Below are 14,104 nucleotides of genomic sequence, written 5' to 3'. Positions count from 1 at the left end.
AACCACAGACAGTGTAGTATTATACTAGGTATTTATTGAAAAAAGTCCACAAATAAGTGGACCTGAGCAGTTCAAACCCGTGTTGTTCAAGGGTCAGTTGTATTACAACCTTTCTAAAACAAGACGTGTACACCAAGAACCTTACAAATGTTCACGCCCTTTGATTCATTAATACCACTTCATCTATCCTAGGCAAAAAGTGAGAGATGCAATTGAAGGAATGTGTAAACCTGGGTATAACCTAAATGTTCAATAACAGGGGAATGCTGCATAAATTACCCATATGTCCAAAGATCCAAAGATGAGCCTGGTGCCAATGAAAATGAGGATTTCAAGACACATTTAAGGACACAGGAAAATGCTCACCACATAATACTAAAGAGGATACACAAATACACACAACATTATGCCAATTAGTACTTATATTAGAGATGACTTCTCTTGTATGCTTTTCTATATTTCAGATGAGTCTGAAGTATTTTTCGGATGAGTCTGAAGTATTTTTAAGTTACAAAAACAATGGAGGAGACAAGAAAAAAAGTCCTTAATCTTCCCATTTTAAGTGTAAAATGGTCTTTTGAAATGTATACAGTAATGAAAACACATTTCAGCTAATCCTACTCCTTGCTGTTAATTCATACATGAAAGTGTACTAAGAAATATTTGCTGCTCAAGTATTTATACATTTCAATATTTTTTAAAGAAGAAATTCCTCATTCCCCCAACTTTTCTACAGTAAGCAGTCCCTTAATGTTTTCTATATGGTGACAATATCCTCTGTTCAAATATGAGTATTACAAAACCACTTACTAACCTTACTAAAATGTGTTTGTTTTACGATTTAACAGTTACACAGGAACAGAGCAGTGTAATTCCCCAATACAATCTGTGTATCATGCTATTTTTAAAACCCAAGACATGGATGTCTTTACATGTGGACTACCTGTTACAGGTTACCCTTGTAAAATTTATGTAAGAGATATGCCTAAAAGTGATACCTTCAGTGAGTCCAGTATACCCCGATCCTTAAACGTCTGGTACAGCTTTTTGCGCAGTTCATCATGACTCAACACGTCAGATTTGGGGAGCATGGTGGACTAGAAGATAAAACGGTTACGGGTTAGCTGGCGGGCAGAGGGACGTGAATTTCTGAAGACGGATCGGTGGCCTCCAAGGAAGCCAAAGGCGGTTTAACGGAAACAAAGGATTCACTTCCGCCCGCCCCGAGGAGGGGGCAGATGTATCTACCTGAGATATCAGGTGTCAGCTTCCTCCCGAGCCCTCCCCACTGTGCCCGGAGTTGGACCCCGAGACCGGGGTGCAAGCCCAGGCCTAAGGGAATCCCTGGCCGGAGAGCCCTGCCGCTGTTCCAGAAAAACGGGAGGAACAAGCAGAACTCCGAACTAAGAACTCAGGCAGAGACACGCACTTCCTTTCTCCGCGGTTCTGACAGGTGGGCGTGGTTGTGGCCCACGCGGAACTCTCACTGTCGCCTGGAAAGCTGAGACAGGAGACAGAAGGCCAGAGAAGGCGCGGCACTAGCCGGAGTTCGAACCGCTCTGACCTGAGTCCACCCCTCCCCGAGGTCCTCCGAGCCCAGCCGCCCTACTCTGGAGCATTACAGCGCAAGCCCGGAGCTGCGCCGCCGCGCTGCGACTGGAAGCTCTGCCCACTATCGCGAGAGCGCAACGGCAGTCTCGCGAGGGCTGCTTGAGGAGTCCCTACGGAAGCTGCGGAACGCGGGTCTCGGCCGCGGGAACTGACTGGGCGTTTCCGTTCCCGGCGTCTCGCCGCAGGTAGGGAATGGAGCGAGTGGGGGGCTGGCGCTCCGGGACTCTGGGGGATGTCCGCGGCCCCACGGGATGCGAGTGTTGGCCCTGTCTCTCCCCTCTGCCCCGGGGCCGGCTGAGCTCTTCACAACCCACCGGGCCAGTCCACAGCGCGATTCAACCTGCAAACGTCCACCTGCTCGGGGGCTTTGCTTCTTGTACCTCTCACTGGGTCATTCAGCTCACCCCGGGTTTTTGACCGCGGCATTATTGCCGTTTGGAGCCGGAAAATGCTCCGTTGTGGGGCTGTCCTGTGTACTGCAGGATGTTGAGCAAGCATCCCTGGTTTCTACCCAATAGATGCCAGTAGCACCTGCTCTCCCCTGCCCCCGGTTCTGAGAACCGTGAATGTCTCTGGACACTGCCATGTGTACTCTGGGAGGCAAAATTACCCGTGGTTGAAAACCAGTGAGGTAAACTTTGAGTACCCATCGTTGTACGTGCTGTGAAGATAGGTGAGCCGGGTCCCCCATATACTTAAATCTAATTAGAAAGGAAAGGAACCAGTCTCTCGAGAAGCAATAATGAAAACATTACAGCCAGAGAATTGACTAAGAGCTAAGATGCATTGTAGACTGGGTAAAGATTTTAGAAAAAGTGGTTGGAGATGGACATGAGTGGGCACATCTCTGAAAAGTTAATAAAAAAAATCAGGACCCTTTCAAGAGCAGTGAGGCATCTGGCCTGGCTCCAGAGTCCCATGCTGTGGGTATAAGGTATCTAAGCCCCATGAGGACAAAATTGGGCCAGTGATGGTTTTGTGAACAGCACTGATGAGTACAATGAATTTTCACCCCTGGCGGTGAAAGACTTAGAGAATTTAAGAGGCATCAAGAGTGACAGGGCTTCCACAAGAGGTAGAGAGCGTGTAGGTTGGTGTTCGGAAATACTTGGAGAAGGAGGAATTTGGGTAGGCTTTGAAAGACGGGTGAGGTTTACACATGGAATCAGGGAGAGTATTCCAGGCATGGAGAGAGAAATAAATCTGGAGTGGACACGATCAGTTGGGGAGAAAAAAAGTATACCAGTCCACTGTAGCCAAGGTAGAGCAATGAGGCTGAGAAAAGCTCTACAGAGCAACATGGGATACATTTTTGATACTGGTACTTGATCCCTGTAGATGAGAAACATTAAGGCTTTTGAGCAAATAGTGAGATGATGAAAAATGTTCTAAGACAATGTTAATATGTTGCAAGTACTGTTAAATAGAAACATCTGTGCCCGAAGACCCTCTTACCCCCAACCTTTGGTGCCCAAATTGAATAGATTTAGATTAAATGTCCAAAAGCCAGCATAACCTCACTTATGGTGAGGTAGAGGAATTGCTTTTAATATTAATAGGAAAAATACCCTATTAGAGATCAACGGTATTCATCCTGCTTATTGCAGTGGACATGTCTTGTGCCACACTAGGTTAGTCTTCCAGCTCCAGGTCTGTGCAACTAGTGAAGCCACTGCTGTTGGGAGCATAGGGAAGTTTTCCAGAAGTTTCCCTATAGAGGCTGTAAAGAGGTTTGCTGTAAAAATGGGTGGTTTTGGAACTGGCATCCATGAGTTGTCTCGGAGGGGCCTTCTAAGTTCATTGGGTTCATCCTCCCACTCTGGCACTACTAGTGGTCTTCCAGCCTCCCCTTATCACGCTTCTAGTGATCGGGGTGGGGTGGGGGTGGTGTGTCACTTCACAGGCAGTCTGATAGTTCTTTAATTATTACAAAGTTCTCAATTATATTGACCCAAATGTCTTTTCATGTAACCTCAAAGGAGCAGCCCTAGGCTTGGCCTCTGTAACAGTTTGGAATAAGTCTGTCTAGTTCAGAGCTAGCAAATACTTGGCGCTCCCATAGGCACTGCCCTCTCCCAAACCCGTAGCAGATGCGGGTAACTGATCACAGCAGTCTTTCCCCCGGACCACCGTTAGTCTCAGAATCTTTCTCAGCACCAGTTCCTGGCCTTCACTGCTAGTTGATTAGAATGGGCTCATGGGAAAAAACCCATTTGCCATCCCTAGTCAAATCCCTTCCCATTAGACAGCATCGTATTTAAAGACTGCACCATAGCCCACTGTCCCCGCAAAAAACGTCTCCCCCCGCCCCCGGTTTAAACATCCTCAGTTCCTTCAGTAGCTTTTGTCTTGTTTCCAGAGCATTCCCTAGCCTAGATGCCTCCCTCCTCCCAGCACACACAGTTCAGAGTTAATGATTTTAAAATGTGATTCCCAGAACTGAGCATGTCCCGCAGAGATGGTATTATTAGTGATGAGGATATCATCTTCTCTTAATGCAGCCTAGAATTGCATTCGCTTTTTCGGCCACTGTATCAGGTTGCCACCTCCGATTTAGCTGGCAATAAATGAAAACCGGTTCTCATAGATGAGCTAGCTGCTCTTATACTAGGTTTCCCGCATCCTATTGTCGTGCGGTTGACTTAAGCCCAAGTACAGGACTTTATTTCAAATCCTTTTAGATTCCATCCTGTTCACGTCACCTATTTCTCCTAGCCGTGGAGATCTTTGGAATCCTAACTTTAGCCTTCTAATAAATTAGGTGCCCTTAACTTGTTATCTTTGGGTGTGGTAAATTGGCTTCATCTCAGTTACCGATGCAAACCTTGGGCTGGACTAGGTTAAGGTCAACCTCAAAGGCTCCCTAGAGACCCCATGCTGTCGACTGACGTGGAGCACTTTGACATTCCAGTCAGCCCTGCACCGTCCCTCCTTCAGCAGAGAACGAGCACTTCCCGGGCCCCGGCACTGCTGTGGCTCTGGGGGTACCACAGGCTGTCATCCAGGCTACAGGTCTCTTAGGTAGATAACTACAGGACTTCAGAAAGTGACTCACCGTCTCCGTATTTCCCTTCCTCAACAGCGAGTGTAGGTCTGACATAACTTGTTCTCCTAGAACAAGTGAGTGAGTCGTAACCCACTCTTTTTGTCTAGGGATTCACATTAAATGACTTAGTTTGTCATAAAAGCCCCCAGCATGGTGTCTGACTGACGACAGGCATTTAATACCTATTTCTGTTTTAATCTCTTCGGAAGTACTCAGACCAGGAGGCAAGCCTCTTTGTTTCTCAGAGTTGGAATGTCAGTTACTGGCTCTTTTCTGTTCCTGTGATTTCTCAAACGTCACTGACCAGTAGTTACACCGTCAGCTGTCAACCCAACTGTTTCTTTAACATGTGTCTTGGGGTTCACAGCCTGCCTAACCTAACTGCTTCCACACTTGCCGTGTGAAAATCATTCTTTGAGAAAACCCAAGTTCAGCACACCTGTGTCCCGTGTTATTTATGTACCAGGTGCCTCAACTAATTGACCTTTCTCCCTTGCTTTTCCCTGTGGTAGCCTGAAAGCCTTCCACACATTTCAGCTTGTTTTGGGCTTTTGCCCTTCTGATGCTAGCCTCACAGGTTTCTGGTCCCATTTTTATGTACATTACTAGTTAGTGCCCTCCTTCTTACATCCTGTACACGGTCTTTTCAGGGAAATCCAGAGCTCCTTGTGCATTTCTTTAGTTACCTCTCTCAAAAGCAGCTCAAGACACTCTAGCCACCACAGACAGCTGTTTTCACCACAAATGGGAGTCCTGGCTCCCCTCCCTTCAGCCAACAAGTCCTGCCCTTATAAGGGAGGATTTCTTCATTGGTACTTTAACAACTATGGCAACTTCTCACAAACGTGCTGTTCATCAACCCAGACACAGCATTCATCAGTCAGGCCCCGAGGGCCTCAGCACTGGAACTTTCAGAACGTTCTCGTCCTTGTTGAGGAGAGTTAATCCCCACAACGCCTCTCTTTCCTGCATTCCCTCTCCTATATTCCAGCACCATCCCTCGCGCCCCACACACACACTCTGCCCAAACGACGACGGCCTCCTCCTCACAGGTCCTTTCGGCAAGGGGGGCGGAAGGGCTGTGTTAGCTGTAGGGGATACTTGCTGGAAAAACCCAGCCCCAGCCGCTGTTCTCTTCCATACTCTCATCCCCCTACTGCTCCCAGGGGCTTCACCTCAATGCACCATGGCCCGCCCTCCCCCGCGCTTGCCATAGGGCTCTGAAACCCGCGTCCCATGGAAAATAAACTCATTTTGTCCCCAGTCTCTATAGAATGCACCTTCTACCTTTATTGCTGACACTTACGGGAGTATTTCCTTTTTTCTTATACCTGCAGGTTTTTTCACTTTGACATGTGTTAGTTTCCTACTGTGCCCATAACACATTACCACAGATTTACTGGCTTAAAACGACATAAATTTACCATCTTACAGTTCTGTAGCATACACGTCCAACATGGGTCTCACTGGGCTGAAATCCCCTCTGGAGGCTCTCGGGAAGAATCTCTTTCTTGGGCTTCCCTGGTGGTGCAGTGGTTGAGAGTCTTCCTCTCGATGCAGGGGGCGTGGGCTTGTGCCCCGGTCCGGGAGGATCCCACATGCCGCGGAAAGGCTGGGCCCGTGAGCCATGACCGCTGAGCCTGCGCATCCAGAGCCTGTGCTCCGCAACGGGAGAGGCCACAACAGTGAGAGGCCTGCGTACCGCAAAAAAAAAAAAGAATCTGTTTCTTTGTCCTTTCCAGCTTCTAGAGGCTGCCCGCATTCCTCGGCGCATGACGCCCTCCTCCATCTTCAAAGCCAGCAGTGTTGTAGCCCCGTGGCGATCCTTCCACAGCCACGCTTCCCCCTGACTATGCTCTGGGCCTGCCCTCTTCCACTTTTAAAGGCCCTTGTAATTACAGTGGGCCCACCTGAGTAGCCCAGGATTCTCGCCCTATCTGAAGATCAGCTGATGAGCAGCCTTAGTTCCATCTGCAGCCTTAATGCCCTTTGCCATGTATTGAATACGTTAACACTCACAGGTTTCCGAGATTAGGATGTGGACATCTTGGTGGGGCTCGGGGGAGCTATTCTGGCTACCACCACACGTTCAAAACTGACCTGTTCATTTCCATCCCTCTTTCCTCTCTTTCTTATTTCTGTTCTCAGTGAATAGGTTCATCATCTTGATATTCTGCTTGATCACCTCAGCCAGACATTTTGGAAACATGCTAGATTCGTCCCGCAGCTCCCCAGTTTAATCCATTGCCAAGCTCTGTGTGACTGCCTCCATAACCTCAAGCCCTTGGAGACACTTGAAGGGCCCCTATTTTAGGTGATGGAAAAATTGAGCAGGTGTAGATCATCTCCATCCTCGCGGAAAGTTCCCTTATCAGACAGCACGGAATTCTAGAGCGTGTCTCACCTCTGCTCACTACCTAGGCAGAGAAGCCCCAAGTATTAAATGACTGTGGACATTCCCTTCTTGAGACAAAACGGTTATGTTCTCCTGTGGCTTCCTTTTCTTCCACTACACCTTTCAGCTTTTCCTTGTCAGAATGGAATCGAGAGCTGCATACCTTCTTCAGCTGTGTGTGAAATCACACGATTGGCAGCTCTGGTTCTGCGTAGCTGAGCAGTTTGTGATCGACCGTTTATGCGGTATTTCCTGCAGTTGCCTTTCTGTTTATCCTCACGCTGTTCTTAGGATGTGCTTGTCTCCCAGACCCAGGTCTCCGTATAGGGTTGAGTGGGTTTGGGGGAAGGCGGGGAGGAGGGTAATCTTCCTTATACATACATTGTCTCTTGCTGCTTCTAAATGTGTGCAGGGGGAGAAGCATCTTCCTTACAGTATTTTTTTTCCCCTGCTGCTGCTTAAATGTTTGTGCTGAAGAAAGTAAGCCCTTCCCTTGGCAAACTCCAGCTATGAAACCTATTCCGGCAAGAATGAATGATGTCATTGTTTACTTGGTTAAAATTTCAGGCTCCCATCCCTCTTCCCCTCACTTGTGCTTGAGAATTACTGCCAATTCTCCTAGTTTTGCAGAGTTTTTGTATCATTCCTGCCCGTCTTTGTTGTCCAGTTTTACTGTTTGGGTCTTTTTCTCATCTTTCCCCTCTTTCTGTAAAGGGCCAGATGGTTTCTGTGGCGACCACCCCATGCTGCCATTGTAGGGCAAGAGCAGCCTTAGACGGTAGTAAGAGGACGGACCAGGCCAGATAGGGCCTGCAGGCCATAGTGTGCCAACCGCTGCCCCAAATAACCTTTTAAATCTGACTCACTTCATCATGCCACAGGTCTCCTATCTTCCTTTTCTTCCAGTCACGGCCTTCCAATTCCAGAGTGAAAGGGGCCAGCCGTGCCGTGATTTCCTCTACAAAATGTTGTACTCATCAGGAAATACATTTCCGAAGTCTTCGGATGTCGTCGCATGGAAGTCCCAGTGAGGCTCGATGGGCCCTGGGTTCGGACACACCTTACTGTACGCTCCCAGTGAAGCAGATCCCCGCCCCATGAGGGGGCCTTCCTAGGCCCCACGTCTCCACGTGCCTGCGCTTATGTCGCTAGAGCTAGACGTGAACCTAGCTTGGTCTGATTCCAAAGATCTTGTATGAAAAATGCATACATAAATGCATCCGCCCATCTGTCCGTCCATCCATCCAGATTTCGATTGTGCTAAATGCCCCAGAATCACTGATTTCTCCCCCACCCTCCCCTTTCTCTGTTTTATTCCTGTAGCAAACCTATTAATCCTCGTTCCAAGACCTCTTAATGACTCAGAATGTCTTCCTTTTGGATTATGACTTCTTCCATCTCTTCTAGAGTACAAAACTGTTTCTTCCTCTCTCATAAATGGTGTTTGAAGAGGCATATAACAGGCTCTTTTATGTGCAGAGTTACATTCATAGCATAGACCCTTCAGGTAGGAATACAAGTACCACACAGTCTGTAGCTGACCGCTCTAGGAGCTCTCCTTTCTGTAAAGGACACGCGCTAGAGTGGTTCTTAGCTTCTTTGGAAGCATCCTTCCTGAAAATTTCTAAGGCAAGTCAGTTATTTCCTCATCAGCACCCAGGTGTTAGTGCCAATGCTGACTGATCTAGTCCAAGTTTAAGCCAGCTTACCCTAAATGTTCCACACTTTCAGATCATGAGAATGTTGTTCTTATGATTTCATATTAGAGGTCTTCCAGTTTCCCTATGAAAATGTAGTAGTGGATTCTCCAGGACATATCACAGATAAAGAATTTGTATCATCCAAAAGCCATGTATCTACGGTGGCATACTGGAAAGCATGCCGAGCTTAGGGGCCACCTCCTCTGCAATTCAGGTTTAAGTTAAAAAAAAAAAAATGGAGTTCGGCAAAAACCAGTTCCTGGTTTTTGGTTTTCAGTATTGAGTACTAAAAATATGTGTTATTTTCATTTAACTAGGAGCTATATATTGAAGACAATGTCTGGAAGCTTCTACTTTGTCATTGTTGGTCACCATGATAATCCAGTTTTTGAAATGGAGTTTTTGCCAGCTGGAAAAGCAGAATCCAAAGTGCGTATGGAACCTTAACAAATTCCATAACAATTGTTCTGTTGTTGTAACGATAATGGTGTGATGTGATTTTAGAACTGCAAGAGATCTGGACAGATGAGGTAACTACAAACCCAGCACAAATGAGGCTTGCTCTGCAGTCCCACAGGTTGATAGAAGCCAGCCAGGAGCATCCTCTGAATTCTTTGTTCGTGCTCTAATTCAGCACACACATAGCACGCACTAGCAGATGCCCTGGGTCTCCTCTCCCTGGTCATCAGTTCCCTCTTTCACCTCCTGTGAAGGTGGCTCCTTGAGCACATAGAAACATAGCTCACCTGCAGTGGCTCTGCAGGAGCAGGTGGTGCTGCCCTGAAATGCCAGGGAAGTCCCTTCTGTCCCCGTGAATCACCTTTTTCAGCAGGACATACGTGCTAGATCCACTACCCCGGGAGGGTTAAAAGAGACCCCGACTTACACGTCCTTCTACTGCTCCTAAGACGGCGGCCTTTTTCGGCGACCCCCACGTGGCACCCACTGGCCGCGTGGTGCCCTCGTGCTCTCCTCTCCCGTGACGCCACCCAACCTTCTTGCTGTCAAGAGTGGTTCCCGAAAAACAAGCTTCAGGAACATGTTGCCACTGAGAGTAAACAGAGCCATAGAGTCTTGGGATGAGCATAGCTGGTGCCTTCCATCTCCCTGTACAAGTGCACACTCCAAATAAATTGCCGACAGGTTATGCTATGTTTCTCCCAACCTCCAAAAATAGGCTTGAAAGTCCCTTAAGACAGGAACTGATGTTTGAAATTAGTTGTGACGTGTAATGTCCAGTGCAAGACGCTTTTCAACTATTCAGATCTTGCCACTAAGTATGATAGAAATCCAAGGTATTATCCTAGCAGGTGTTGCTACATTATTTTCCCACATTCACATGAGCACATTGCTCGTTAAAACTTGGATGTGAGGCATCCCTGCAGCCTAGGTATACGGCTACTGGCAGTTTCTCTCACGCCAGCGGCCTCGCGGTAGGCAAAACAGTGCGTGTAAAACTAGCGTCACGTGACTTGATCTTTCTCCTGCTACCGCTTACCTTCGTAAACCATTTCTACAGTTTTCTTCTAATGTCTCAAGATTGATCATCAGTGTAAAGGAAGACACTACTGTGAGCCAGACAAAACACATCCATTTCCCTGAGGATTAAATTAGCTTCGTCACGGTGCCGTGAGTGAAGTATAAACATGCTTTACCTACGCGAGGGATTCCAGGGCAACATGGCCGCCCAGTCACGGGAACAGCCTCCTCAGCAAGGAAGTTATTTATGTTCGTTTCCCAGGGCCGGTGTCACAGAGTACCAGAAACGGTGTGCCTTAGAACAGAAACGTCTTGTCTCAGTTGGGGAGGCCTGAGTCTGAGATCAAGCTGTCAGCAGGGCCATGCCCGTCCAGAGGCGCTAGGGAAGGTCTGTTCCAGGCCTTTCTCCCAGCTTCCGGCAGTTCTCGGCTTGTGGCAGGAGAACTGCAGTCCTCACATGCCAATCTCCCTGGGTGTGCGACTGTCTCCAGATCCCCCCCTTTTATAAATACATCAGTCATTGTATTAGGGACCCATTCAACCGTAGCATGACCTCATGGTAACTAATTACATCTGCAATGACCCTCTTTCCAAATACGGCCACATTCTAAGGTACCGAGGGTTAGGACTGCAACATAGGGATTGGGGGAGGGGGCACAAATTCAACCTGTAACAGAGGTGTTCTTTGAAAAATGCATTTTGAAAGTAAGAATTCCACAGGAGTGAGACTGCATTCCAGGTTATGAATTCCTTCTGCACATTTTGCTGGGACAGCCCCTCCTTCTTCAGTTAGGCCTTTACAGTCCATGAAAAGGACACCCGCGGCTTTGACAGGACCACCTGGCGCTGTCGGCACAAGGGACTGTACGCAGCTGGGGCTGAGCCTGGCCGCCTGCCACTCCCGGGTGCCCTGCCATGTGAGCTCCCTGTACCTCAAGACGGCCTGTGCCAGGCTGTCTCCACTGCTCACCGGGTGTCACCGCACACGAAGCCCCGTCTCCTACCCCCAGCCCCACCCGAGGCCTGTACTCACCACCTGTTTAGCCCCAGCCTACCTTGTTTTTTTCCTGTCTTCCTCCTCTAAAAAGACGCGAGCTTCTTGAAAGCAGGATCTGAGCTGAGGGGAGGGGAGGAATGGGGAGGGGGAGAAAAACAGACAAAAAAACAGGATCTTTTTTCTTTTAATGTAGTATATCCTTTTTTCACATGCTTAAATGGTTACAGAACTTGGTAACTTCCTTCTTGCAAAATTTTAAAAATATAGTTTCTTGGACACATTTCAATTACTAATTGGCTGTTTCTATTTATTGAGTTTTCGATACCAGATTAGAAAATAGAAAATAATGTGAAAGCACTGAAGACCTCTGTCTCATGACAATAATCGAAGTAAAAGCAGAAAGCTTCCCCCCGCACCCCAGAGAGCTGTGTCTAGCGTTTGCAGAGTGAAGTCTGGCTGTCTTGGCGCTGTAAGGAAATGTTAATCTGGTGCTGCTCGCTGCCACCTAGGACGATCACCGCCATCTGAACCAGTTCATAGCTCACGCGGCTCTCGACCTCGTAGATGAGAACATGTGGCTGTCAAACAACATGTACTTGAAGACGGTGGACAAGTTCAATGAGTGGTTTGTTTCAGCATTCGTCACTGCGGGTCATATCCTTACCTGTTTAATAAAGAGCTCTAACACAGGGTTGGGGTAACAGACTAGACCAACATGGGACCTAGATGCCAGGTTCTGAGTCTGTGGACTGCAAAATATTAGGTAAACATTGCCACTTACGGGGCTTTTATTATTTTTAGGGGGAAAAAACACTCACCTTTTGTTTAACAGATAATTTTAAAACCAAGTCTCATATATAAAGTTAAGGTTTATCTGAACCATATCAATGGGGATTTTATTTTGTAGTTATTTTCTAACTTAAAAAGATTATGTTCTCTTCAAGATAAAACTAACCTAACTTTGAACCCAGTTTACGGATTCACCTTTTCCATCGCAAAATACACTGCGTGTGACTCATTTGAAGAATATTGTGACTGATCGCTTTTCAGTTTTCATTTCTAAAGATTATACCTTAATTATTTCACATATGAGATTTATTATGCTGCATGACATCAGGCAAGAAGACGGGATAAAGAACTTCTTTACTGATGTCTATGATTTATATATAAAGGTATGGTATGTTCTGTACCTTGTAAACTCTGGTTATAAAAGAGATTCCAACTTTGGCAGGACACTGGCCTGTTGAGGCAGCCCCCTTAGACCGCACAGCTCTCCTCTCAGCAGAGCTCTCCTCCAGCAGGACCATTCCGACAGCTCCCTCACCAGGCAGGTCTTTACCACCAGCTTAACACGTATGCAGGACAACAACTCGTAGTTATTTTTAAATCGGTTTCATTCTCCCCCTTTTGGTGCATATAGTTGATTTTATGAGGGAACCCTAAAGCGAGAGACAGAAGCAGTCTGTATAAGGGAAGTTGCTTCATAATTTTAATGTAAAATGTTTTCCATCTACTTAACAAGTAAGTTACAGTGCAATGAATGTAGATCATAAACAGGAAGTGATTCATGTATTATCAAAGTCACTCAAGGAGAAAGGGGCCCCACGCGTTTCTTGATACTCATTTGGAAAAAATGAAATAGTAATAAGATATGAGTGGTTAAACTGCAGTGCTGACAGTATATTCTTAATAATTTAAACATTCTCTATTTGGACAAGATTTTTTGCATATCAGCACAGTTAACAATCAATATTCCTAGTCAGAAGTAGCAAATAAGAATATTTAGCCATCTTATCAAGATGGACAACATCAAGTGATTAAGGTGTAAAAGTTGGTAACTCCTTTCCTCATTTGTGATTCCATCCAGTACTAATTTTCCCTCACACATATTATGATATACTCATTACATTATCTGAGAAACTGATCGCTTACCTTGTGTTAAAGGAGAGTATTAAAAACCTGATTGTTAAAAACTACCGCACAAGAGTAACTTTTAAAAGCAGTGTGGTATAACTTTTCCTCCACTCTGAGCATATCAGATTTTTAGTGTGTTTCATATAGCCAAAGGGCCTACCGGATGAATCCACATCTTGATAATGAACGTTGAATCTAGTTGTATTTCACACACACAGTGGATCCCGGGAGTTGGTTTTGCTCACACAGGCAGCACTTACCATACGTGCCACCATGGGTTTTGCCACAGGTACTTCCCTTAAACACCAAGACAGAAATTTCCTTAAGGGGCTGTTAATATTTAACAGTGGAACATCTTCATTAAAACTTAAAAATGTGGTCTTCAGACTTTTGATTTGAATGTCTTTAATGACTTAATTTAAAACTTTAAAAGATTTTCCTTTTAGAGACTTAATGATGTCAGCCTTTTTACTTTGACAAGCTCACCTTAATACTTTCTTCTCTTCTAGTTTGCAATGAATCCATTTTATGAACCCAATTCTCCTATTCGATCAAGCGCATTTGACAGAAAAGTTCAGTTTCTTGGGAAGAAACACCTTTTAAGCTGAATGCAAAAAATTCAGAAGTAAACAGTGTCACTACAATGGGGTGTACTCAGGAATGTGTACATTGTAAGTAACTTGATTAAACAGCATGGAAAAATTTTAGTTGTAGTCTCAGTTTATCTAAACCTAATGAAATTGCTTTTATATTTAAAAATAGCATATTCAGTTTCTTATGATTATCAACAGATTGTTATTTGCTTGTGAACAGTGTTATTTATGAAGAGCTCTTTATCAGTAAGCTTGAAGTATTTTTATTTTAAAAATTGAGAATAAGCTTTTGACTTTCCTTATTCAGATAGCTTGATCTTGTAACAATCCTGAACCGAATGTCATGGTCAAGATTTGGTAGAGGCAGAT

At 45.9% G+C, this 14,104-nt stretch overlaps 2 protein-coding genes across 5 annotated transcripts in view; one reads left to right on the top strand and one right to left on the bottom strand.

Moving 5' to 3' along the window:
- OFD1 (OFD1 centriole and centriolar satellite protein) overlaps positions 1 to 1,661 on the bottom strand; it is a 63,826-nt gene extending 62,165 nt beyond the window's left edge. Inside the window, exons 1-2 of one of the 4 annotated variants that reach the window (XM_033427947.2) lie at positions 1,565 to 1,661; positions 999 to 1,097 (exon numbers count right to left, since the gene is read on the bottom strand). In XM_033427947.2, coding sequence (XP_033283838.1) covers positions 999 to 1,091 — 93 coding nt within the window. In that variant the 5' untranslated portion in view covers positions 1,092 to 1,097; positions 1,565 to 1,661. Of the gene's footprint in view, positions 1 to 998; positions 1,098 to 1,248; positions 1,407 to 1,429 lie in introns of those variants that run through there. The other 3 variants (XM_033427949.2, XM_033427945.2, XM_033427946.2) reach the window with 3 other exon arrangements.
- TRAPPC2 (trafficking protein particle complex subunit 2) lies at positions 1,643 to 13,844 on the top strand. Its single transcript, XM_049704462.1, has 5 exons — positions 1,643 to 1,796; positions 9,070 to 9,181; positions 11,738 to 11,886; positions 12,319 to 12,400; positions 13,652 to 13,844. Exons 2-5 carry the CDS (start codon positions 9,089 to 9,091, stop codon positions 13,748 to 13,750), a joined length of 423 nt encoding a protein of 140 aa, XP_049560419.1. The 5' UTR covers positions 1,643 to 1,796; positions 9,070 to 9,088; the 3' UTR covers positions 13,751 to 13,844.
- The last annotated feature ends 260 nt before the right edge of the window (positions 13,845 to 14,104 follow it).

This window comes from Orcinus orca, chromosome X, assembly GCF_937001465.1.
Source record: "Orcinus orca chromosome X, mOrcOrc1.1, whole genome shotgun sequence".
Lineage (NCBI taxonomy): Eukaryota > Metazoa > Chordata > Mammalia > Artiodactyla > Delphinidae > Orcinus > Orcinus orca.
The sequence above is the reverse complement of the archived record's forward strand: the minus strand, read 5'-3'. Positions and strand labels throughout refer to the sequence as shown.

What these genes read in the sequence shown, in the direction of transcription:
- TRAPPC2 (XM_049704462.1), top strand. Translation starts at nt 9,089, where the DNA reads ATGTCTGGAAGCTTCTACTTTGTCATTGTTGGTCACCATGATAATCCA. An exon ending in TTCGTCACTGCGGGTCATAT is followed by an intron (nt 11,887 to 12,318) that starts CCTTACCTGTTT and finishes TATTTCACATAT; the next exon opens with GAGATTTATTATGCTGCATG. An exon ending in TCTATGATTTATATATAAAG is followed by an intron (nt 12,401 to 13,651) that starts GTATGGTATGTT and finishes CTTCTCTTCTAG; the next exon opens with TTTGCAATGAATCCATTTTA.